At 44.3% G+C, this 26296-nt stretch overlaps 1 protein-coding gene across 1 annotated transcript in view; it reads right to left on the reverse strand.

The window, feature by feature from the left end:
* ST8SIA6 (ST8 alpha-N-acetyl-neuraminide alpha-2,8-sialyltransferase 6) overlaps positions 1-21827 on the reverse strand; it is a 49593-nt gene extending 27766 nt beyond the window's left edge. Inside the window, exons 1-3 of the mRNA XM_007072779.4 lie at positions 21627-21827; positions 21115-21222; positions 1849-1944 (exon numbers count right to left, since the gene is read on the reverse strand). Coding sequence (XP_007072841.2) covers positions 1849-1944; positions 21115-21222; positions 21627-21721 — 299 coding nt within the window. The 5' untranslated portion in view covers positions 21722-21827. The remainder of the gene's footprint in view (positions 1-1848; positions 1945-21114; positions 21223-21626) is intronic.
* Positions 21828-26296: the final 4469 nt, after the last annotated feature.

Below are 26296 nucleotides of genomic sequence, written 5' to 3' on the forward strand. Positions count from 1 at the left end.
AATTTTTCAATACATCTACAGGTTTAGAACTTGCATATTTTAGGTTCATTGGACCAATCAAAGTGATCTCAACTCAGCAGTCCAAATTAATATATAAATCTCTGCTTGTATTATGCCTGAAAGCCTCTTTTTCTTGTATTCAAATGCTTTATACTTCAGTGATGTTTTCAGACGTAGCTGTTGCAAACCAAGAAGTAGCCTTGCAATTCTCCTTTTATTCATTTATTTACTTCATAGATTTTTCCAAGATTAATTATCCAAGACTATCAATATTTAAACATGAAAGTTTGTTTGTAAAAATCTTTTAAGTAAAAATATCAAATCTGTATTGTATACACCACAGAATTAACACTACCAGAGCATATGGAAGCAGAGGTTTTTGCATACGGTAAGGAACCTTTTAAAAAAAGAGATTTAAGTTAGTTCACAGATGAAACACTGCAGAACATTTTATCAAAAGAAAGGAGAAATTTTCTTCTGTTATGGATCTCTGCTAGGACAGATTCCATTTGTGCTTTTTTTATGTACCTGGAACCTAACGGAGTTGTGTATATTTATTCCCTAAAAACAAATCTGATTTATGGTTTGTGGTTTTTTGGTTTGTTTGTGTGTTTGTAATGTGACTACTAATTTCACAGGCCTTATATCTCCAGAAAACCTGTACCCAGTGTTTTTAGTGAAAAGGATTATTTTTGGAATCACAAAGGATAATTAGAGTGCCACAGTTTTTATATGCAAACGTTTCTGAAAATTGCATCTTTCCTTTTGTTTGCTTGAGAAAGGAACAGAAGTTGTTTACTGTGTAACGTTAAACTTTCTGGTCAGGTTTGCCAGACTTCTAATTACTACCTATTTGCAAATGGAAAAAGAAAATGCAATCATTTAGGGCCCAATCCAAAGACCCACTGAGGTTTGACTTCATTAGGCTTTGGATCAGGTCTTTAAACATACACAGTGTAGCATACGTGGTCTTGAAATAAACATTTAAGTGCAATGAAACATGACATGTTTACCAGAGCCCCAACTTATTAGCATATTTTCATATCATTTGTCCTCCGTGAACAAATAAAAGGCCACGACCATGATCTTGCAGCTATTTAAGCATATGCTTTCATAGTATGTAATAGTATGGGGAGTGGGAGAGGGGTGGAGAGATGGCATATGCAAAATTAATAGGCTACTTCATTTTCTGCACAAAGAGGGGCAGAGGGGCCAGGAGGAACCTGAGCCAGGTTGATGTCAGAGTCTATACTCCAGAGTCCACAGTGTCTACACTAGGAAAATATATAAGGTTTTTCTCTGCACTGGTGCAGTTTCACCAGTGGCAGCCAATGATGAAAGCTGTAATGAGGAGGAGATGCTGGTGTCTGTCTATACAATGGAACAACTAGTCTCCTATGGGCAATACTACAGTCACTATAGGTAATTCAGTTTTTATAGTAGCTCATTTCTAGACCTTTTCTGAAGAGAATCCACTTGTTGTGATTGTGTATTGGTTTGTAAGAATGTGAACTAATCAGGAAAGAAAACCCCAAAGGAAAATCTGCTTCTCAGATTCTGTCAAGCAGATTTAAAAAAAAAAAAAAAAAAAGCCCTAGATTGAAGAAGTCTCCCTCTCATTTTTAGCTGTGAATGAGAAATCTTCTTGTCTTACTAATTTTTGTTTTCTTTAATTTAGACCAAGAATAAATCCAGTGGATGCTAAAACAGCCAAACACTAGTTGCACATTTTCAGTTTGCGGTTTTATGGTTTTGCATTAATGTCAATGAGAATTATGTGCAAAAGATGAGCAGACGCTTCGTCTTCTATTTAAACCAAACATAGCAGAGAGCAAACCAAACACCTACCTTTTCTTCTTGATAGATGAAGACCAAATGTAGTCCTGCATCTCCTTACATTTTGAAGCCAGTTGAAGTTGGTAAATTGCATTTTTGTGAGTTGTTCTGTTGGGGAAAAATAAAAAAAGATGAAAATCTTCAAAAGACAGAAAACACTCTTAGCAACCCCACAGTTAATTTGCTGTGACAATGAGATTAATAACTGCCACAGATTCTGGAAAAACATTACCAATGAAGTCTGAATAACTTCTATTGTGAGGTTTCTCTGCAGAAGGGGAGGTGGTTGTTCTCACCAGCAACAAATTTGATTTAACATAATCTCAGTTCATATCAGTTGCCTTGTGCCAATTCCAGTGTAAATCAGAAATGTAATTAAAAAAAATTAATGGGACTCGGAAGCAGCTTGAACATTACATTTTGAAGATATATTAAAATATTTTTACAATAAATATTTAACAGAGGCTGGTTTTCCAAAGCTGTTGCTAAAATGCAATACTCAGGAACAGCCTACAATTCAAAGAAAACTGGGTAACTCGGGGAGGCTACGTAACTGGATGTGAAAACTTTCACCCCTAGGTCGCTAGTTTTAATCTAGTGACCCAAGATTGTTTTCCTCTTTATTTTATAGGGTAAGATGATGTATAAAGAAAAGGTAGTCACATGAACAACATTTAGTCACCTTAAATAACTGTTCTCCCTCCCCTCCGCCCCTGAACGTCTAAGTATGCCTCTTGCTCCCATGTTCCTGATGGACGACAGATCCGTTGGTTATTAAGCCTCTTTGGGTACGGCTACACTGTGTTTTAACACCCACGGCAGTGAGTCTCGAACATAGATGCTGGAACTAGGGGTACTGGGGATTCAGCACCATCCTTGGCTTGAAGTGGTTTCCATCATATACAGCGTTTACAGTTCTATTCAATGACTTTCAGCACCCCCACTATAAAAATCGTTCCAGCACCTATGGTCTCAGAGCCTGGCCCTTCAGATTCAGACTATGGCACTAAAAAGAGCTGCGCAGACGTTCGGACTCAGGCTCTGAAAATCATCCCTGGCTTCAGAGCCCAAGTTCCGGCCCATGTCTGAAGGTCTACACAAGCTGCTTTTAGTGCCATAGCTGTAGGCCTGGGCTCTGAGACTCGCGGTCATGGGTTTTCAAATGCAGTATAGACGTATCCTTTGAGAAAAGTATCTTCTATTTCTCTTAGCTTCACTCTGGTATCCATGTTTTATATCAAACAGTATCCTCCTCTCTATCATCTCTTGCAACATTTTTCTTCCCTCTGACATGAGGTTTTTTGCTCCACTGACCATAATTTCTCATTCTCTGCACCTACTCTTCCTCTTTACTGATTCAGTTCATACACTCAACTGACCAACATTAAGTTAACAGGCTTTTGTAGCCAAACATTTCAAAACTGACTCTGTAAATTCACTTTCTGGCGTGCTGGGCCCTAAATTATCCCCTTTAATGATACTAAACACATTTGCTAGACCTAGGTGAAGATATTCTTATTCCAGCATAGAAAACCAGCCTAAACAAAAATGACTCTTCTTAAAGAGTTCCCTTCTGTCACAGGAAAGGCCAAGACCCTGTCTCAATAGGCAACTGGAAGGAGAAAGTATCCTCCGTGCTTATTGATACTGTATGAATTAAATTATATGAACACCCTTTTTAACAATCAGGTAGCGTGGGCCAGATCCTTAGTTGTAAATCTGGCCCTTTGAATGCACAATTTGTTCACCCCCTACACCAAAACTCACACTGTGCAAGAGTGGCTTCATTTCTGGAGACTGTGTAGCTCTGACACTCGGAGCATACTTGCACAAATCATGGTTAAAGGTGTGTAGCTTGTGCACAGATGTGGTGTCATTTGTTCATGACTGCTTATGTGCGGGTGCTCTCCTGAGCAACCCAATCCAGCTCTCAGAGTCACAGCAGCCAGACCACTGCAGTGCATACATACTCATATTCCAGTGATTAGGATGTCAAGGGCTTTGTACATTTCAGCCTCAAGGCTGATGAGCCAGGAGCGCTGATGCTGTTCCTGCACCTGTGTCACCATCACTGGGATGTGCAGGGGCCCAATCCTGTCCTTGGGTGCACACCAGGCTCACAGTGAAGTCCCTGGAAGGCCTGCGCCCACATATCGAAATAGAATTTGGCACACAAATACTGAATTAGGGGCCAATCCTGCAGTTCGTATTCAGGCAGGACTTACTCAGGTAAGAACTGCAGACCAGCCCTTACCAGACTAAGCAGGAGCAAACAACCAGTAACAACATTTTGGTACTAGGCTATGACAAGCACTTCCATGGCCAGGCAGTAGACAGAGAGGGAGTAAGAAGCCTTTCCTCCCCCAGGACAGGGCACATAAGGGCTGGGCAGAATTGCAACCGTTTGCTTGGAGACCACAGGAACAACTCACCAAGAAAGCTGCTGTGATGGGGAGAGGGAACATACGGCATCCCTAAGAGGAAAGTCACAGACTGCACTTCTCCCTGGACAGAGAGAGGGTGTTCCCCCAGGAGTACATCCAGGGTTCTCCTTGGGGAGCTGCAGCTCTGCACACACTTTGTGGCATTTTGCCACAGCCCCCAATAATCTAGCTCTTAGATGTCCTGTATAGCTAAAAAAACACAAGCAAAAAAACCCCAAAAAAACCCAAAACCCACAGACAACAGCTGGTATTACTTGTATCAGCTCAGTGGCCGATTTTGGATACGGTTTCTTAGGTTAATACTTCTTTTGGAAGAGTGGCATACAAATATAAGGGCAGCAGGTTTTCAGGGCACTGAACTCAGTACAGCATGTATATAATTGACAATAAACGTTCTGTCAATACAGTTCTCACACACACACAGGTTTACAAGTGGGTTGAAGGTACAAAAGAACTAAAATGAGGTCCCTTTTTTCCTGGCTCTCATAAGAGCTCTGCACACATGTGCTTCAGCAGATTTTGGTTAGCCCAGATTTATAGGTGTAGATATTTCTTTAAAAAAAAAAAAAAAAAAAAAAAAGACAACCAGAATGACACCACGAAAAAATAAGTGAATACACTGTTCTTCTCTTTTGTTTCTGTTCCTGCTCTGGTTGCTAAAAATTACTCTTATATTGCAGGAGTTCAAAGCACAAATGGGAACACAGTCTAAGATTAATTATATAAAAACCATCTTGAAAAGAAAAATATTATCAGCCAAACGCATGCTACTGGTGCAAACAGTCATGGCTTATAACCAGAGATATGGGACTGGATGGAAGAGTGAAAAGGAACTGTGCTAAGGACAGATCTTGGAATATTCAATAAAACCTTGTGATTCATCTACTTGCTTGGATGTTATCAACAGGAAAGAACACAGTCAGAAGTGTTAGGACACTTACAGCATATGAGGGAGGAAAAGCTGCTTCTCCAGAAAGAATGAAGGGGAAACATATATTGCAACTGGGAGATGTAGTCTCCGGCTTGAGTAGACATACATGAGCTAGGTCTGCTCAAGCTAGTGTACTAAAATTAGCAGTGTGGCCAACTCAGCACAGGTGGCAGCTTGGGCTAGCCACTCAGGTAGGTACCCAGGGGGGTCAGGCAGGGTTGTACTCAGGCAGGCTAGCTAATGCCACTACCTATGTAGCCATGGCCACACTGCTATTTTTAGCGCACTAGCTCGATCAAAGCTAGTGCAGGTATGTCTACCTGAGCTGGAAATTACACCCCCGGCTGCAACGTAGACTTGCCCTGAGTTGTTACTCTACCTCTGTAAGGGAGCACTTTTTAGGAAGACATCCTCAAAAGTCAGCCAAGGAGAACTGAAGACATAGGTGCCACTTGTCATTTCAGTTAAGCTGGTGTAAATCAGAACCTCTTCCATTTATGTACATGGAGTTTAAGTCTGATCAGCCTAATCAGGCCCATGTCTGTTATATACCGACTATTTGTATCCACAGGCACACAAAGCATTAGCCCCAGCAGCCTCGGAGTTCAAAACAGGACAAAAGTGATCTCCAAATACAGAAACACACACAGCCACAGAGGATCCAACAGCAGCTGTTCGTTTTTACACAGAGACCCTCCTCATCACCTGCTGACAGTGGTTTTTCAGAGATACACAAAAGCCAATGGTAATAATCAGTCATACTTTGCATTAGTTGGTTTCCACATAAAGTAAGGCTGGTTCAAAGTTACAAACTCAGTTGATACACTACCATTGGCTTGTGGCTAGTACTTAAATGCTTGTTTGAAGCCTGTTCAAACAAGTTCTGAAAGCTGGCCTGCTAGGTTTCCTGTCGAGAAGAAATCACCTTCTGCCAGGAAGAGCCAGTCAGAAAATAGATCTGATACGGCATTGTTTCAGGTAGACTGACCATCTGAGGCACATCCCATCATAACATTAACACATCACTATGCAAGAACTGATGTTCTTTCAAGGAGTGAACTTCAGCTCTATACAGAGCACCAGCATGAGGGCCTGGGCCCTATTTGGTCCCACTTAAGCCTTGAGGCCTTTGTGCTGAGCCTCTGCACAGGAGTGATTTTCACATTTGAGTGAGAAGCCACGCACACAAAACCAACTTCAGTTTCCATATTGCTACATTTCCTGGTGCTAGTGGATATACTGCATGAAGTTCATTGGTCCCAGCAAGAGCCTTTTGACTAGATCATTGGCCTCCTTTTAGTTTATAGCACTTGGACCAACAGAAAGAAATTGCCTCTAAATGACAGCATGAGGCTTTTACTTTTTAATCCTTATAATCCACACCCACATTAGGCCACCAAAGATACCTCTTCTGCATATATTTTGTTTATAAAGCATGCATTCAAAGCTCATGGTGCTATACAAAATTTTAAAACAATGGAAGTCTATAGGTCCCAAAGCCAATTTTAGTATTATTGCTTGTATAGCAGTGACTCCTAGTCACGGAATGGCTAAAATTACTCCTGTTTTGCCATTAGAGATATCTTAATTCCCAAAATAGTAGGGGGTTTACACTGGAATAACTAAGGTCTGCAGGTGGCATTTCAAGATTCTATTGCACTATCCAGAGATGTGCAGATTTCTGACTTGAACAAATAATTTATCCAGTCAGTAAATGTTTCATGGTGTGACTAACAGAGATGATCTAAAAATTGTTTGGCCTAGTGAACAGACATCTCTGGCTAATACTTAGAACTGTGCAAAACCAACTTTTCTGATGAATTGGAAACTAAGCAACAATCAAGCTGGTTTCATCCAGGACTAAGGCCAAGTTCCACAAACGTTTCAACTGAAACTGTGGCTTAGGGCAGAAACCATGCAATATCCAGAGGTTTTAACCTTAAACCAGAGGAAACTTGACCATTTCATCTGAGCTTCCCTTTGAGCTTTTAGGGGTGTTCAAACCTTATAGCAAACCTCAAATCTAAATTCAATCGGCATAAACCTAAACCATTTATATAATCATATAACAGTTTTCCTAGAGCTTTCAGACCAAATTCTTCCTGCCATTACACTAGGGATGAACTTGACCCCGTCTATTTTAAATTATAAACCCATTAGGAGATTAGCATCACATATGCTGTATTTTTTGGTGGTTTCCTCATCCATGTCTCTCTCACAGAAGACAGACAACGGCTGCTTCTTAGGCCTTGTCTACACTACAGGGGAAATTCAATCTAAGCTACACAATTTTAGTTACGTTAAGAGCGTAACTCAAATCGACATAGCTTAGATCTACTTACCGCGGGGACCACACTACGTGATGTTGACGGGAGACACTCTCCCCTTGACTCCCCCTACTCTTCTCAATCTAGTGGAGTACAGGAGTCGACGGGAGAGTGATCTGCGGTCAATTTAGCGGGTCTCCACTAGACCCACTAAATCGACCGCCAATGCATCCATCGCTGCTCATGGATCCCACAGTAAATGTAGACAAGCCCTTAGACTGCAAGGTCTTTAAGGCATGGACTGTCTACACTTTTGTACAATGCCTCGCACCCTGGAAAGCTCATCCTGATAGATTATATTATGTTAGTACCTCAAGGCCCCTATAACAAAGATTTAAAACTGAATCAACTCTAGTGGAACTAGGCTAAGCCAGTGTTTCCCAACCTAGGGGGGTACCTCACTTTCTGCAGGAGGGTGTTGAGCTGGTAGGAGGAACAGCAGGGTTGGGAAAAGCTAAGTGGATCCTAGATTGCTCAATAAAAGTCTGCTCCTACAACTGTGGATAAAGGCATCTGCCCTCTTCTCTTTTAGGCCCCTAAAATGGCAGGCCACAGATGCAGTTTGCGTGTACAGGTCCCTGGCCCAAGCAAGAGCACAGACAGCCTTAGCCCACAGTGGGCATCCTACCTCAGTCAACATGTAGCCTTTGAGTGAGTTGGGGGGGGGCAGGAGCAGGGAGAGAAGGTGGGAGACATAAGGCATGGGGGAAGGAAGAGGAAAATCAAGAAGTAAAAAATAAAATTAAGATAATAAATAAATAATAGCAAGGAAAGGACACGAGAGAAAATGGACAGGAAAAAGGAAATCTGGTAGCAAATGTACCATAGCATAGTGTGACAAGAACTGAAGGTATGGGCTGGCCCATCTGCAAATCCACTCCAAGGAAAGGCTTCAATACAAAATGGTTGGAAACAACTGGGATAAACAGTAATGAAACTGGGTGGGAGCCTGTCCCCGCCTCCCTCCACCCCTCTCCAGGAGCCAGGGCCGGGAGCAGGGCCATGGCTTTGGGCAGGTCAGGGGCTGGGAATAGAGCTGGAAGCGAGGATGGGAGAGGAGCCACAGCTGAGCTGCGGTGGGGGCTAGTAGCTGGGCCCATAGCTGGGTACCGAGGCGAGGCTGGGGACGGGGCCAGGGCTGCAACTGGGTGGCACTCCCTTTCTGCCTCCCTTGGGGGCTGGCCTGGGCCTGGCAGTGCCCCCTTTAACCTTCCTCCACAATTTGGGGACCTCTGGTCTAACCTGGTCTTTAAAATATCCAATAATGGGGATGCCACAACCTCCCTTGGAAGCTTAGTCCAGTATTTAACTATCCTTGTAGTTAAAAAGAAAGATTTTCCATTATCTAACCTAAATCTCCCTTGCTGAAGATTAAGCCGGTTATTATGGAGGATGTGAATATGGAGCATAATTGATCAGTCCTCTTTTTAACAGCTCTTAACACATACGGACACATATCAAGTCATCCCTTAGTCTTTTCTCAAGACTAAACAGCAGCAGTTTTTTTAACCTTTCCACATAAGTCAGATTTTCTAAACTTATCATTTCTGTTGCTCTTCTGTGGACTCTCCAATTTGTCCACATCTTTCCTGAAATGTGGAGCCCAGACATGGACACAGTATTCCAGCAGAGGCCTCACCTGTGCCAATTATAGCAGGACAGTTACGTCCTTGGTCTCACATACATCATTCCTGCTAAGACACCCGAGAATATTAGCCTTTTTTGCAATTGCACCAGACGGTTGATTCATATTCAGTTTTTTGTTCACTTAAACCCCCCAGATCTTTTCCAGCAGTACTACCACCTAGCCAGTTATTCCCCACATTGTATTTGATTTTTCCTTCCTAAGTGTAGTAGTTTCCACTTGTCTTTATGGACTTTCATCTTGTTGATTTCAGAACAATTCTCCAATTGGTCAAGATTATTTTGTAGTCCAATCGTGTCATCCAAAGTGCTTGCGAGCCCTCCAAGCTTTTATAAGCATACTCTCCCCACTCCATTATCCAAATTAATGAAAACATTCAACGGTACAATATACATCAGAAAGCCCTGCAGAACACCACTACATATGTCCTCCCAGACTGACCGCAAACCATTGGAAAAGTACAGACTTTCAATAAGTTGTGCTCCCATCGAATAATAATTTCATCTAGACTACATTTGTCTGGTTTGCTTATGAGAATGTCATGTGCCATTTTGTCAAACACTTTACTAAAAATCAAGCTAGATCATGTCTACAGTTTCCTCCCATCCACTAGGCCAGTAACCCTATCAAAGAAGAAAATTAGGTTGGTTTGGCATGATTTGATCTTCAAAAAACTATAGTGGTTATTTATCACCCTATTATTCTCTAGGTGATTACATATTGACAGTTTAATAATTTTTTCCAATATCTTTACAGGTATCAAAGTTAGGCTGACTGGTTTATAACTCCCTAGGTCCTCCTCATTCCCCTTCTCCAATCCTCTGGGACCTCATTCATCCTCCAGGCTTTCTTGAAGATTGTCAGGGTTCCCTCCCCACTCTGAACTCTAGGGTACAGATGTGGGGACCCGCATGAAAGACCCCCGAAGCTTATTTCTACCAGCTTAGATTAAAACTTCCCCAAGGCACAAACTCTTTGCCCTTGGACAGTATGCTACCACCACCAAGCGATTTAACAAAGAATCAGGGAAAGGACTACTTGGAGTTCCTATTCCCCCAAAATACCCCCCCTCCCCAAGCCCTTACAGCCCCTTTCCTGGGGAGGCTCGAGAATAATATCCTAACCAATTGGTTACCAAGTGATCACAGACCCAAACCCCTGGGTCTCAGGACAGATAATCACTAATGGTTCCGAGATTGCTTCAGATTGTTTTTTTTAAAATACCGTAGGGAGAATTTCATTTGGCCCTGCTGACTTGAATATATCTAACTTGCCTATGCATTCTTTAACCTCTTCTTTTCCTATTCTAGCTTGTGCTCCTTCCCCCTTATTGTTAATATTATTTGTGTTAAGTGCCTGGCCACACCTTTCTCGTGAAAGGCTGAAGCAAACGGGCATTAAACACCTCAGCCGTCTTGATATCGTCAGTTATTAGCTCTCCTCCCCACCACCCCCCCCCCCCCGAGTAGTGAACCTACATTTTCCTTCATCTTTCTCTTGCTCTTAACATACTTACAGAGCCTCTTCTTACCACCTTTTATACCCCTTGCTAGGTATAACTCATTTTGTGCCTCAGCCCTTCTGATTTGCTCCCTGCATGGTTGCACTATTCTTTTGACCTTATCCTTAGCAATCCATCCAGGTTTCCACTTTTTGTAGATTCCTATTTTCAGGTTATTAAAGAAGCTCCCGATGGAGTCGTATTGGCCTCTTACCATTATATCTATCTTTCCTTTGCATCAGGATAATTTGCTCTTGTGCCTTTAATATTGCCTCTGAGAACTATGAACTCCTTTATCTCTTGATTTTCTTCCCATAGCAATTTACCCAGCACTTCTCTGAGCCCTGGTCTACACTACAGGGTTAGGTCAAATTTAGCTGCGTTAGGTTGATTTCATAATGAATGCATCGACACAAGCAACCCCATTCCATCAGCCTAAAGGGCTCTTAAAATCGACTTCTGTACTCCTCCCCAGCGAGGGGAGTAGCGCTAAAATCGACCTTGCTGGGTTGAAATTGGGGTAGTGCGGACGCAAATTGACCTTACTGGGCTCCGGGAGCTATCCCAGAGTGTTCCAATGTGACTGCTCTGGACAGCACTTTTAACTCCGATGCACTAGCCAAGTACACAGGAAAAGCCCTGGGAACTTTTGAATTTCATTTCCTGTTTGGTCAGTGTGGCGAGCTCAGTAGCACAGGTGACCATACACTCCCCCCAGAATCGCAAACGAGCTTCATCGTGGAGCTAATAGGAGACACTGGATCTGATTGCTGTATGGGGAGAAGAATCTGTGCAGGCAGAACTCCGATCAAAAAGAAGAAATGCTAATATTATATATATATGCGCCAAAAATCGCACAGGGCATGATGGACAGAGGCTACAACAGGGACACACATCAGTGCCGCATGAAAGTCAAGGAGCTCAGGCAAGCCTACCAAAAGGCAAACAGTCACTTTGGGTCAGAGCCCCATACATGCCGCTTCTATGATCAGCTGCATGGCATTATAGGGGAGGAGAGGACCCAACCACTACCCCACCACTGTCTGTGGACACCTGCAAGGGGAGGGCGGGAGGGAGAGTCTCACGCAACATGGAGGAGGATTTTGTGGATGAGGAGGAGGAGGAGAAGAATACGCAGCAGGCAAGCGGTGAATCCGTTCTCCCCAGCAGCCAGGACCTTTTCATCACCCTGGAGCCAATATCCTCCCAAGGCGGGATCCCCGACCCTGAAGGCGGAGAAGGCACCTCTCGTAGTGCACATTTGTAACTACAGTACAGGGTTTAAAAGCAATAGTGTTGAATGTTTGATTTTCCCTGAAGACTTGGGATGCAGTTGCGGCCAGTAGAGCTACTGGATAAGTCTGTTACTGTGTCTGGGGATGGAGTGGGAATCCTCCAGGGACATCTCCATGAAGCTCTCATGGAAGTACTCAGAAAGCCTTTGCAGAAAGTTTCTGGGGAGGGCTCCTTATTTCGTCCTCCATGGTAGGACACTTTACCACACCAAGCCAGTAGCAAATTGTGCTGCAATGATTCCAGACTAAGCATGGCAGCAAATGGTCCTGGGTTTTGGTCACATTCAGTCTATATCTTTCTGTGTTAGCCTCAGGAGAGTGATATCATTCATGGTCACCTGGTTGAAATAGGGGAATTTTTGTAAGGGAACAGTAAAAGGACCCCATTCATGCTGGGCTGTTTGCACTTGGCTAAAAGGGATCATCCCTGAGAATAGCCACGCGGCGGGGGAGGGGGTGAAGGGATCATCCCAAATAGCCATGCGGAGGGGTGGCAGGGAGACGTATGCTGCACATCCACCCGAAAACCGCAGCCCCTCCTTTTAAATGGCAAACTCAACTGGCATTGCTTGCTATGGGAAAAGAGGGTGCTGCAGTTTGAAAAAAAATTCCCACACATTATGAAGGCGTTAGGAGCCAAACCCGCGTACCCTTTGGCTTACCATGGCTGCCTGGAAACCGAATTCTGTTGCCCAGCTGTGTGTAATGTGTCACCATACCGGCAGGTGCTCAATATAAAAGGCAAAATGTGACCTTGTACCTAAAGCACATGTGCTGTCTGCTGTGAATTGCTTGTTTCACTGTGAAAGAGTCTCCCTTTTGTTCTCAGAAATGTATCATCTTAAATTTTACTCTCCCTTTTTATCCCCCCGCGGTACAAATGTTTCTATGCTCCCCCATCATCACCATCCCTGAGGTTATCGCAGATTAGAAGGTGAAAAAAACCGCACTCACAATGACATGTTTTCCTAGCTCATGCAGTCCTCCCGCACTGATAGGGCACAGCTGAATGCATGGAGGCATTCAGTGGCAGAGTCCAGGAGAGCATTAAGTGAGCACGATGAGAAGAGGCAGGATGCAATGCTGAGGCTAATGGGGGAGCAAATGGACTTGCTCAGGCGTCTGGTGGAGTTGCAGAAAAGCCAACAAGAGCACAGACCGCCGCTGCATCCACTGTACAACCACCTGTCGACCTCCCCAAGTTCCATATCCTCCTCACCCAGATGCCCAAGAAGGTGGGGTGGGAGGCTCCAGGCACCCAGCCACTCCACTCCAGAGGATTGCCCAAGCAACAGAAGGCTGTCATTCAAACAGTTTTGATTTGTAGTATGGCTACAATAAGCAATGTGGCCTTGTCCTTCCCTCCTCCCCCACCCTACCCAGGCTACCTTATCAGTTATCTATCCCCCTGCCCCCCGGGCTTTTTTTTTTTTTAAATTAAGAAAAAATGCATGATTTCAAAATAATAGTGATTTTATTTCCTTTGCCAGCTGTGATCGAAGAGGGGGAGGGTGGTTGGCTTACAGGGAATTAAAATCAACAAAGGGGGTGGGTTTGCAGCAAGGAGAAACACACACAGCTGTCACACCTTAGCCTGGCCAGTCATGAAACTGGTTTTCAAAGCCTCTGATGCACAGCACGCCTACCTGTGCTCTTCTAATGGCCCTGGTGCCTGGCTGTTCAAAATTGGCAGCCAGGCAATTTGCCTCAACCTCCCACCCCCACCATAAACCTCTTCCCCTTACTCTCACAGATATTATGGAGCACATAGCAAGCAGTAATAACAATGGGAATATTGGTTGCGCTGAGGTCTAACCTAGGCAGCAAACAGTGCCAGCGAGCCTTTAAACATCCAAAGGCACATTCTACCACCATTCTTCACTTGCTCAGCCTATAGTTGAACTGCTCCTTACTACTGTCCAGGCAGCCTGTGTATGGCTTCATGAGCCATGGGAGCAAGGGGTAAGCTGGGTCTCCAAGGATAACTATTGGCATTTCAACATCCCCAGCAGTAATTTTCTGGTCTGGGAAGTAAGTCCCTTCTTGCAGCTGCTCAAACCACCCGGAGTTCCTAAAGATGAGAGCGTCATGCACCTTTCCCGGCCATCCCACGTTGATGTCAGTGAAACGTCCCTTGTGATCCACCAGTGCTTGCAGCACCATTGAGAAGTACCCCTTGCGGTTTACATACTGGTTGGCAAGGTGGTCCAGTGCCAAGATAGGGATATGCGTTCCGTCTATCGCCCACCACAGTTAGGGAACTCCATTGAATCATAGAATCATAGAATATCAGGGTTGGAAGGGACCCCAGAAGGTCATCTAGTCCAACCCCCTGCTCAAAGCAGGACCAAGTCCCAGTTAAATCATCCCAGCCAGGGCTTTGTCAAGCCTGACCTTAAAAACCTCTAAGGAAGGAGATTCTACCACCTCCCTAGGTAACGCATTCCAGTGTTTCACCACCCTCCTAGTGAAAAAGTTTTTCCTAATATCCAATCTAAACCTCCCCCATTGCACCAAAGCCATCCACTATGACCTGCACATTTCCCAGAGTCACTACCCTTGATAACAGATCATCAGTGATTGCATTGGCTACTTGGATCACAGCAGTCCCCACAGTAGACTTGCCCACTGCAGATTGATTACCGACTGACCGGTAGCAGTCAGGTGTTGCAAGCTTACACAGGGCTATCGCCACTCGCTTCTCAATGGTCAGGGCAGCTCTCATCTTGGTATTCCTGCATGTCAGGGCAGGGAAAAGCAACTCAGAGTTCCAGGAAAGTGGCCATACGCATGCGAAAGTTTCACAGCCACTGGGAATCATCCCATACCTGCAAGACTATGCGGTCCCACCAGTCTATGCTTGTTTGCCAGGCCCAGAATTGGCATTCCACTGTATCAACCAGCCCCACTGCTGCCATGTCGTCCCAGTTGCCACATCCCATGCTTTCAGGAACATCTGTGTCCATGTCCTCCTCACAATCGTCCTCGTGCTGCCGTCTCTTAGCCAGGTTCTGCACATACTGCAGTATAATGCGTGAGGTGTTTACAATGCTCGCAACAGCAGCGGTGAGCTGAGCGGGCTCCATGTTTGCCATGCTATGGTGTCTGCACAGGTAACCCAGGAAAAAAAAGGCGCAAAATGATTGTCCGCAGTTGCTTTTGCAGCGGGAGGGATGGAGGGGAGACTGAAGACATCCGCCCGTGACAATGTTTTTGCCCCCTCAGGCATTGGAAGCTTAACCCAGAATTCCAATGGGCAGCGGAGACTGCGTGAACTGTGGGATAGCTTCCCACAGTGCATTGCTCCAGGAGTCGATGCTAGCCACGGTAGTGAGGACGCACTCCGCTGACTTAATATGCTTAGTGGGGACATACACAATCGACTGTATAAAGTTGATTTCTAAAAATCAACTTCTATAAAAATTGACCTAATTTCATAGTATAGACATATCCTTAGTTTGTTAAAGTCTGCTTTTTTGAAATCCATTGTCCTTATTCTGCTGCTCTCACTCCTTCCTTTTCTTAGCATCATGAAATCTATCATTTCATGATCAGTTTCAAGCTAGTTGCCTTCCACCTTCAGATTCACAAACTATTCCTCCCTGTTGGACAAAAATAAGTCTAAAATGGCTGCCTTCGTAGTTACTTCCTCCACCTCCTGAAACAAGAAGTTGTCCCCAATACGGTTGCAAAAAACTTACTGGACATTTTGTGTTTTGCCATATTACTTTGTCAACAGATATCTGGATAGTTAAAGTCCCTCATTACTACAGGTCATGTGTTTTGCAATTCTGTTATCCAGAAATGCTTCATCCACCTCTTCCTCTTGGTTTGATGGTCTATAGTAGACCTCTGCCAGGATGTCACCCTGTTTTTCTCCACTTTTATCTTCACTCAGATTTTCCACTGGTCTACTTCTTACCTCCTTCTGAACCTCAGAATGAGCATATATATTCTTGATGCACAATGCAATATCTCCTCCCTTTTTTCCCCTTTCTGTCTTCCTTGAACAAGCTGTACTCCTCTATACCAGTATTTTCCAACCAAGTCTCTGTGATGCCAATTAAGTCAATTTATCTTATGTACTAATACTTCCACTCCTTCACATTTCTTCCCCAAAATGCAAGGAGTATGGGGAATAAACAGACACCATTCACACCAAGTGGATCCTCCTGCCACATTCCCAGCAAGTTAAGACCACGGTCAAGACTCCTAGCTGACTAGGTCCCCCCCAGGTGCAGGCAGAGGAATAGTTAGCAGTAGCATTGGCAATGTGCCATTTTTCTCCCATTGCAGGTTCTCCCTTGTAGAGTACCAAGTTAAGGGGGAGAAAACAAACCCATCTACCCACACTCTCTCCATCTGCTGGGAGCTCAGCTGGCTAACTCCTTTAGTCTCCCATTTGCCTTCATCTTATCAGCAACTGGCAACATCTGTGCTTTTTAAGGCCAGTCCCCCTCCCACCCCACCCCCACAGCTGGAATGGGTGACTCACCCCTTCTCACTCAGCCCCTGCTGATCAGTGGCCTATCCAAAAAACTCCACAGCTCTGACTTCAAACAGGCCTACTCAAAATCAGATGCTCACCCACCTAACTGCAGGGCAACCTAGCCTAAACAGCCAGCAACTAAGCCTAGATTTCACATACACCAAACACAGCAAACCAGCCCAGTGTCCTACCAAACTCAATGGCATGTTCCCAGTCTCTCCCTTACCCAGGTCTGTATAGCACAGAGACTTATTAACTAGATGTAGTTATTTATTCCCCTAAATCAATCAATAGCAATAAGAGAAGTGCTCCTGAGATAGTCAGCTGGTGAGTAACTCCCTTAGTCTCTCAGGTGCCTTTGTCTTCATATTACTGTATATGTGCCTCTTTCTACCAGATTTGGCTACTAAAAACTGGCAGCCTGTTTGTGAATATTCGTGTGTCTTATCTTCTCCCTAGTAGACACATTTAATTTTGAATCTTTCACGGTGTGTTAGTTGGGGATATTAGAAACCAATAATCCACTCTTCCATAATAAGGGTGTTATTAAACTGTTAACTCTGCCACCAATTTAAGTGAATTTGATAATGAGAATACATTGATGTTTTTAAGGTTCATGACACTTTGATTAATAAGGCAATACACGATGTAAATGCTTTGTGAAATGGACTGTAAAAAACACTTTATCAAACCACAGGAGCAACTATTTGCCTTAGAATATTAATAATGGTAACTGTGTGAGAGGCTGATCTTTCACTCCTTTCTCAAGCAAAATTCCCATGAAACTTTAGCTTAGATAAGTAATGTTACAGCAGGTCCTAAATAGCCTTTAACTCAATGGCACTTTGAAATTTGGTAGTCCTTCTGTTGCATATGAACCAGTGTCATATTTAGTATCAATATTTTCTCTTTATAAAATCCATAAACTAGTCAGAGAACATGGCAAACAATATTTGCAGTCTACTAGACTAGTGAAGAGAATATAATAAGGTAATAATACTGAAATGGTATTATAGCAATACACACTCGACAGAATGACAGACAACAATTTCACTTTGGCTAGGTGGACTGGAAGAGGCTGAGAAACCCTTCGGTGTCAGAACATAAATGTGTCCTGGCAGTAGCTTACAATAGAGCTTCTATTCATTTAGACATAGCAGATATACTAAGTATGTCCTGGAAATACACTTCTCAAGTGTTTCTGCACATATCATTGAAGGGGGAAGTTACAGAACATTAAGACAGCAGAAAAATTAGTCAGCAAGGGTGGGAGCTCTACTTATCTAAACTGCAGCTTATTATTTGTATTACTAGGTTACAATTCATAACCTTGGTAATCAGCCTATCCCACCCTACACCCCACTGATACAATAGTTTGACAGAAGAACATACTGGATTCTATAGCATAGTTCATTATTATCACAATATAGTTATTTATTCCCTAGTCATGCAAAACAATCCGTTATTGTAGAAGGAAAAAAAATTGAGAAAACAAGGCTGTGATATGATGTATTAATTAATTCTAACTTATCCTCACTGCAAACCTCCTTTCTCCTTACTCACAGCTCTTTTAACACCTTCACCAATTATCCGACCAACCCAACAATGCAGGTCAGGTTTGTAACAAAACAGACTTTTCTGTCAAAAAGATAACGATGCTCAAGAAAATATTAAGAGGTGCTTTAAAATTTGTGCCACGTAGCAAGTGGTGGCTGGCCAGCTCTTTGCTGCCCTGTTATCATTTCTATTAACCTAAATCTCTGCATTAGTTGGGTTTTGAGAAAGCTGTCTTCCCCTCCTCCTGCCTGGGCTGATCTTATTTATCTGCTTCTTATTCTAGTTGGTCTTTAAAGCAAGATTGTTGCTACCAAGAAGGGAAGAGGTTGGTGTGAGACAGTGGGCGTGGGGAAGGGATGTCTGATTAATAGCAATGGAATGATAACTTTAATAATGGAGAATCATAAGGAAGATTTCCCTGATGTTCTTCTAACAGTGAGATGTATTAGGCTCTGAAATAATCTTCCAAGAGAAGTGGCAGAGACTGCATTGCCTGAGACTGCAAAAACTAGACCAGGCAAAGCACTAGAAAATGTCCTGTAGGGAATAATTCTGCATTTTTTAGGGAGATTGACTAAGTGATCTAATAGGTCTTTTCCATATCTACCTTCTATACAGGGTTGGCCAAAACTTACTGGCCCTCCAAGCCACATATGACAATCTTCAGAAGTTTGTGCCTGCTGGGGCTTGGAGCTTCAGCCCTGTGGGAGATACCAACCAGGACTCAGGGATTCAACCCTGCTCCTGCTGAAGCCCCGAGCCCTGGCAGGTGTGCCCCACTGGGCAGCAGCCCTGAGACACCCCCCCCGCGACCCTGCTGGACAGAAGCCCCTACCCCACCACCCTGCTGCATGAGCTCCCCCACCCCCCTGGGTAGGTGAAGAATGGGGGTGGGGGGAGATGTGGAGGGAACCACGAGCTGCACTTTAGTGGTAAAAGAGCCACATGTGGCTCACTAGCCACAGTTTGGCCACCCCTCTAGAAAGTGGGGTGGGAAGGTGAGTCCACCGTAACAGAGTACACTGGCCCTTTAAAACTGAGGAGGGGAGTCTCCAGGGACTGTACTGCAAAGACTGTACTGTTGTGAATCTCCCCCAGAGACAGTGATAATCCGCATGGCTGCTTTGGGCTGTGCCTGCTGCATTTCTGTGAAGAGTCTGGATTCCCAGCAGGAATATGTGCAAGGAACAAACCCCAGGGAGAGGTCATGTTCTGTTTTTGGGGTTTGATTCAATACTTTAGTTTGGTTGCCTTTTTGACTTTGCCACCAGACTTCCGGGGAGGAGTTCTCCAGAAGTATGCCGAGGAAAGAGACACATGCCACTTCGGGGAGAGGCCATAATGTTTGTTTTTAGAAGAACTCCATCATCATGGCGCTCTAGGAACCAGCGGTTGGCTGCATCCAGCATCCATGAGGTCCCTAACAATGATTTGACTATCAACACTTGCCTTACAACTGAGATTAAAAACCTGTCACTGGTCTTCCCACATGCCTCCTGTCCCCTCTATTTCTTTGCTCTGGTTGTGACTGTGCTAATAGCAGGTTAAAATTGACTAGATTCCCATTTGCTGAAGCACTCCGAGTCTGCCATCACTTCGAATTCAATGTGACTCCATTGCTTAGCACACAGAGCTGAGTGGCAGGAAAGCACAACACAGAAACTAGCAGGGAAGAGGAAGAAAGCAACATAAGGAGTTAAGAGGGGGGAAAAAGAAAACAAAAAACACAACAGAGTACATAAAGTGGAGAAGAGATAGAAGCAACAAATACATAAACCTCAACAGAACAGAGAACATGCTGAGAAACCACTTACTAGTAATTGAGAGCAGGAAGGAATGAGAAAGCAGACAGAGAGGGAAAGAACACAGAAAAGGGAAACAGATGACAAGAACACAAAAGGTGTTCACACAGACTGACCAGATGCTCCACATTGTCAGCATTACATATTTTGTTGCATCTAAACTTTAAAAAACTTAAGACATTTGGAACATCTAAATTCTGGGGGGGAGATAAGGGAGGGGGGTTCCTTGGCAAGAAATACTGAATGAATAGTAGGACTATCTCCATTTGTATTGACTGGGGGAAAAGCATTTGTAGTTTGAACCAAAAATTTCAGTTAGACTCTTTGGGTGGAATCCTGGCCCCACTGAAGTCAATGGGAGTTTTGCCACTGACTTCAATAGGGCCAAAATTTCACACTTCAAGCTTAAAAGGCAATTGCTAAACTCTCTCTAAATCATTGCGTGGCTCTTTAGTCACTGTACCTGTTGATTTATTTTTTTTAATATATATATGCGCTAATTAGAACACCTGTAATGTTAATATGGATAAATTAAGCAAAAAGAAATCATGAAAAAAAAATTCTAGATAGTACCAGCTTTTGAATGACTAATATATCAATTCTGCTACCCTTACCCATGGTGAGTAGTACCTTATGCTGTGAGCAGTCTGGAATGACACCAAGTGACAAAATATGGTTCTTGGTTATAAAAACCATTCAAGCCCTGCACTTATTAAATGACTTCCCCCCTCCCCCACAGTTTATTTTATTGACTATACCCTTATCAAGCATTGTGATATAAATTAATGGGCATGATAACAAGGATCCACAAAATGATTCAGAAAGAGCATGGCACTTGGGACTAAACCACGAGACTACGTTTGGAAGAAGATGCTACTCAGTGTGAGTAAGGGCTTTCAGAATCTGGCTCTAAACTTATGTATTTTAAAGGAGAAATCCACATTATGAACAAAGTGTGTGAAGATGATTTTTAAAAAAAATTAAATGAACAACCCTCAGACAGACCCACATTTTTGAAGAAAAAAAAATATGCTCAGAACAAATTATAAAGCACTCTTTGCTTTGCTACACAAAACCAGCCACAGATTGACATTTGATGATACCTAGTATGGAGTAGTCCTTTTATTACACTGCAAGCCAATTTTCTTGTTCTAATATGCTTTAAACATCTTTCGATCAAGGCCTTATAAAAGCAAATGGTAACTGTAGGGAATTATTTCTGTATAGAGCAGTAATACCACAATCATAAATAATAGGACTACTAAATAAGAAATAAATAGCCTGTACCTGTTCTCGGTTTGAGTCGCAAGCTGGACAGATGTTAAAGGGGACCTGAGTTTTCTCAACCCTTTAGGTGTGATATCAGTAGCTGATTTTGTCTCCTTCTCCCAGCTCCTAGTAAGCAAGAAGGAAAATAAAGTTGTCAAACACTGTAATGAAACGTTACCGTGCGTGAACCGTTCCCTCTCCATGAATCATTAATACACTGCAAAGCCTCAGAGCCAAAATAGCTCAGGAAAAGCCGAGCGAAGGCTGTTCTGCTGTTGTTGTGGCTAGTGTATAAAGGGGATGATGAAGTCAGACTCCTTTTTCCCCCCAGCTGCATTTCAGAGGCGAGAGTATCTGCTCTCTGGAATCCCACCTCCTCCTGGCATGGAGCCCACCTTCCAGCCAGGTATCAATATCATCCCCGCTGCTGCCTGCCTCCAGCCAAAGCCAAACTCTGCCCCACCTACACCTGGGAGCTGGCTTTCAACGCCCGGGTTCTTTTGGATTCACCCCGCTGCAAGCCTCTCTACCTGGTGCTGAGGGACCCGTCTGCCGTGAGCCAAAGGAGGCACAAGAAGAGAAGCAGGCTGCTGAGCATAGCGATTAAGGCGATGACTGCCCGCATCTTGTGACTGCTCGGAGCAGCTGCACGGCGAGTCTGAGCGGGAGCAGCGCCCGCTGCAGCTAAGCCGACCCCATAGTATTTAAGGGAGGCAGAAGAGGGAGGCGGTGATAGCAACCACAGGGTCTCTCTGCTCCGCCCCACCCAGTTCCGGTGTGTGGGGCCCAGTGCCGCCACCTCCCGCAGCCACTGAGCTCAGCCCACCCGCCTGAAGCAGCCTCCTTTCTCCCCCGCAGTCACCAGGGGCTGCACCGCAGACCCGCTGGGGGTAACAGGGAGTGACCGCATCCTGTCCCTGCCCTGCTTCAGCTCCCCTGGGCAAGCTCAGCCCCCCTCTCGGGAGGGGCGGTAGCTCCCAGGCAGGGGTCCGTGCACCTGCCAGCATGGGGAGCTGGGGTAGGGGGATGCCAGATAGCCACAGCAAAAGGCCAGGCTGTCAGGGCGCCTTCCCACAGGGCACTGGCAGGGTAGGAGAGCTGCCCCTGGCAACCTGAGTGCCGGGCTTGCATGTCTCGCTGCCCTCTTCCAGCATGGCGAGGAGAAGGGCAACTTGCACCTAAAGGTGCTTCATGTCAGGTGCTGGGTAATAACATGAAAGGACGCTAAAGGCCTGGCCTCCTCCCAGGTGCCCCCTCAGGGCAGTCCTGCAAGTGGCCCCTCCCCTCAGTCTCTCTTCAGTCTTCAAACAAATTCAGGGTATATAAACAGCCCTGTGTGCAGGGTTAGTTTATTAGCAAAATGCTCACTACCATCGACCAGAATGCCCCCAGCACACTCTAAATGGTGTATTCAGCCCACCAGTCCAATACCAAACACAATGCCAGCATCTCTCACCACACCTCTCCCCAACCCCTCTAGTTGAGGTATTTCTCTACCCTGCTTCCTTCTGGGGTAGGATTCCAGCTCTTGCCTGGAGACAACAGCTGGCCCACCCCACAATCTTTCTTCCTTCACTGATCTCAGCTCTCTGGCCTGGCAAAGTTTGTAGGTGACCCCCTGACTGCCTTCCACTTTCACCAGCCTGAGCTGGCTCCACTGCCCACCCAGTGAATTCTCACCCCTCCCTCCTTCAGGGGCATCCCTTCCCTGTAGCTCTCAGCCCAGCTCTACTCTTTGTCTCAGCTCTCTTTATTCTCATTTGCAATCCCCAGAGTCAGCCCCACCCTCCTCATTGTACCAAACAAGGGCGCTCCTGGTGTGGAAGAGGAGAACTGAGCCCAATTTCATGTATTGGGCCCGCTTCTCAATTACAGATGCCATGTGTCTAAAATTAAAGTGGTTCTTCATTAAAATAACTTTACAGAAGTGCTTTAACTGCTACTAGCACTTAAGCCATTGACATGCAAACTTATTTCCTCGTACCCTCCTGCAACCTGATGTTCTTCTCCCCAGGTTCCATGCGGATTGTTATTAGGGCTGTCAAGTGATTAAAAACAATTAATCGCACTGTTAAAGAATAGATTACCATTTATTTAAATATTTTTGGATGTTTTCTACATTTTCAAATATATTGATTTAAATTACCACACAGAATACAAAGTGTATGGCGCTCGCTTTCTATTTTTATCTCTTTACCATGAAAATTGAACTTACAAATGTAGAATTTTGTACAAAAAGTAACTGCACTCAAAAACCAAAACAATGTAAAACTTTAGAGTCTACAAGTCCACTCAGTCCTACTTCTTGTTCAGCTAGTCACTCAGACAAACAAGTTTGTTTACATTTGCAACAGGTGTTTGCACTGTTGTAGCTAAAGATTCATATGCCCCTTCATGCTTCAACCACCCTTCCAAAGGCCATGTGTCCATGCTGATGACAAGTTCTGCTTGATAATGACCCAAAACAGTGTGGATTGATGCATGTTCATTTTCATCACTTGAGTCAGATGCCACCAGCAGAAGGTTGATTTTCTTTTTTGGTGGTTCAGTTCTGTAGTTTCTGAATTGGAGTGTTGCTCTTTTAAGACTTCTGAAATCATGCTCCACCTCATCCCTCTCAGATTTTGAAAGACAATTCAGATTCTTAAACCTTGGGTTGAGTGCTGTAGCTATCTTTAGAAATCTAATATTGGTACCTTCTTTCACTTCAGATTTGACAAAACACAAAGTGTTCTTAAAACAAACATGTGCTGGGTCATAATCCGAGATTGCTATAACATGAAATATATGGCAAAATGCGGGTAAAACAGAGCAGGAGACATACAATTCTCCCCCAAGGAGTTCAGTCACAAATTTAATTAATGCTTTTTTTAATTTTTTTTTTAAATGATCATCATCAGCATGGAAGCATGTCCTTTGGAATGGTGGCTGAAACATGAAGGGGCATATGAATGTTTAGCATATCTGGCACATAAATACTACAACAGTGCCATGCGAACACCTGTTCTCACTTTCAGGTGACATTGTAAATAAGAAGTGGGCAGCATTATGTTCCTAAATGTAAACAAACTTGTTTGTCTTAGTGATTGACTGAACAAGAATTAGGACTGCGTCGACTTGTAGGCGCTAAAGTTTTACGTTGTTTTTGGGTTTTAAGTGCAGTTATGTAATCAAAAAAAATTCTACATTTGTAAGTTGCACTCTCACAATAATGAGATTGCACTACAGTACTTGTATGAGGTGAATTGAAAACACGAAATAGTATCATTTTTACAGTGCAAATATTTGTAATAAAAATATAAAGCGAGCACTGTACACGTTGTATTCTGTGTTGTAATTGAAATCAATATATTTGAAAATGTAGAAAAAATCTGAAAACGTTTAATAAATTGCAACTGGTATTCTATTCTTTAACAGTGCAATTAAGAGTGATTAATCACGATTAATTTTTTTGAGTTAATTGTGTGAGTTAACTGCGGTTGACAGCCCTAATTATTATCTTTTTCATTTTAACTGTTGTTGTGCATTTTGTGCAGGCATTTGGTGACTTGTGGAGGCCAGAAGTTACTAGTAGGTAGCCCACTGTTACAGTGTCCAGTTTTCGACCGGAAAGTTTGGTCGAAAAGGGGACCTGACAGTGTTCGGTCAGACCTACAGACCAGACACTCAAAGTCCAGTTACTGTGGGCGGGGGAGGCAGGGAGGTGCCAGGTCATCACCCATGCCAGCTCCCACTGCAGCCTCCTACCAGTGTCGGGCAGCTGTAGCTCCCAGCCCCAGCTCCACAGGTGAGTCCCTCCTGACTGGGCAGGGGGATAGGAGAGGAAAAGCAGAGAGCGATAGGGGGAGGAGCCTTGGGAGGAAGAGGCGGGGTAGGGCCTCCGAGGGGTTGGGAGGGAAGAGGTGGGGCAAGGGATGTTCCTGCACCCTTGCTGGAGTGTCCATTCTTTAAATATTACCAAGTTGGCAACCCTACCCATCATAGTGACATGTCCTTTACTGCCAACCCATTGTGGCCTATTAGGCCTCTTAGTCCTTCAAGCGTGCAGGTCTCCCATTTCTTGTTTGTGTTATTGCTGTTGGTAGGAGATTTACTTCCATCCTGTAGCCTTTTATTTTATTTAAAGGGAATTTTGTAATGTGGTATTATACCACCATGGGTATATGATTATATATGACATAACATGTTAGCTAATCATAATGTAACCCCCAAGGAGATTACCTAGATTCCTGGGGCTCTGTCTGCTGGCAGCTCAGGGAGAGGCACACTGTCCTGGGTAGGGAGGGGGAGCCAAGACAGACTCAGAGTAGGTAGTGAAATGCCCTTCCCAGGGAGTTCAGGAAAGGGGAGAAGCCATTTTTGAGTCAGTTTGGAGCCAGCCAGGGCAAGAGCAGGACTGGCTGTGTGGGGAGCTGGTGAGTCCCAGGCCTGCATTCAGGGTTCCCCCTGAGAACTGGCCTCTAGGGACCTGAAAGCAAGATCCCTCAGCTGGGCTTGTCCTTCTCCATTAACGATTCCGTTTGTAGAGTTTTGCTAGGAAACTTCCCCAGCTAGGCTGAGTTGGCCCTCCAGCTCCCTAGGTGAGACCAGCCACCACATGGTCAGCGCTGCTCTGTCTGCTAATCCAGGGCTGTTGCCTGCTCTGTGTGTGTGTGTGTGTGTGTGTGTATATATACACGCTGGGCTAGGAAACTATAGTTTGGATTTTAGTACAGTTGTGTAATCTGCACCTTGAGTCCTGCACCCCTTTGTGAGGAGGGGAAATCCTGGGACTGAAGCAGCCTGATTCCTGCCTGAAGAGGATCCCTGCCAGCAGAGATCAGCCCCTCTGCTTGTGACTGAGTAGTCCAGAGTCATCTCTGAACCTGAGGATCATTCATGGAGTTTGGGAGTGCACCATCTTTTAGTCAGTCAGGGAATTTGTTTTGGGGACTCCCTACTCCCTGAACTGTGTCCTCAAGCCAGGGAGTAAGGGTTTGGGGATTTTTATAACCTGCTGCATATTAAGCCTGTGGACTGAAATTCCACTTGTGAGTCCTTTGGGCTGTACTGAACCCAGTCAGCCACACTGCTAAACCACTGCAGAGAAAAACTTTGTGGTTATAGTTCATTAAGGGCCCCAACAAATTACAGGTACCAATGGGACACTAATTTTACATTTGCAACATCAAGTCACGTGCCTGGGGAAAGTCACGGGTAT

Source organism: Chelonia mydas, chromosome 2 (genome assembly GCF_015237465.2).
Source record: "Chelonia mydas isolate rCheMyd1 chromosome 2, rCheMyd1.pri.v2, whole genome shotgun sequence".
Classification (NCBI taxonomy): Eukaryota; Metazoa; Chordata; order Testudines; family Cheloniidae; genus Chelonia; species Chelonia mydas.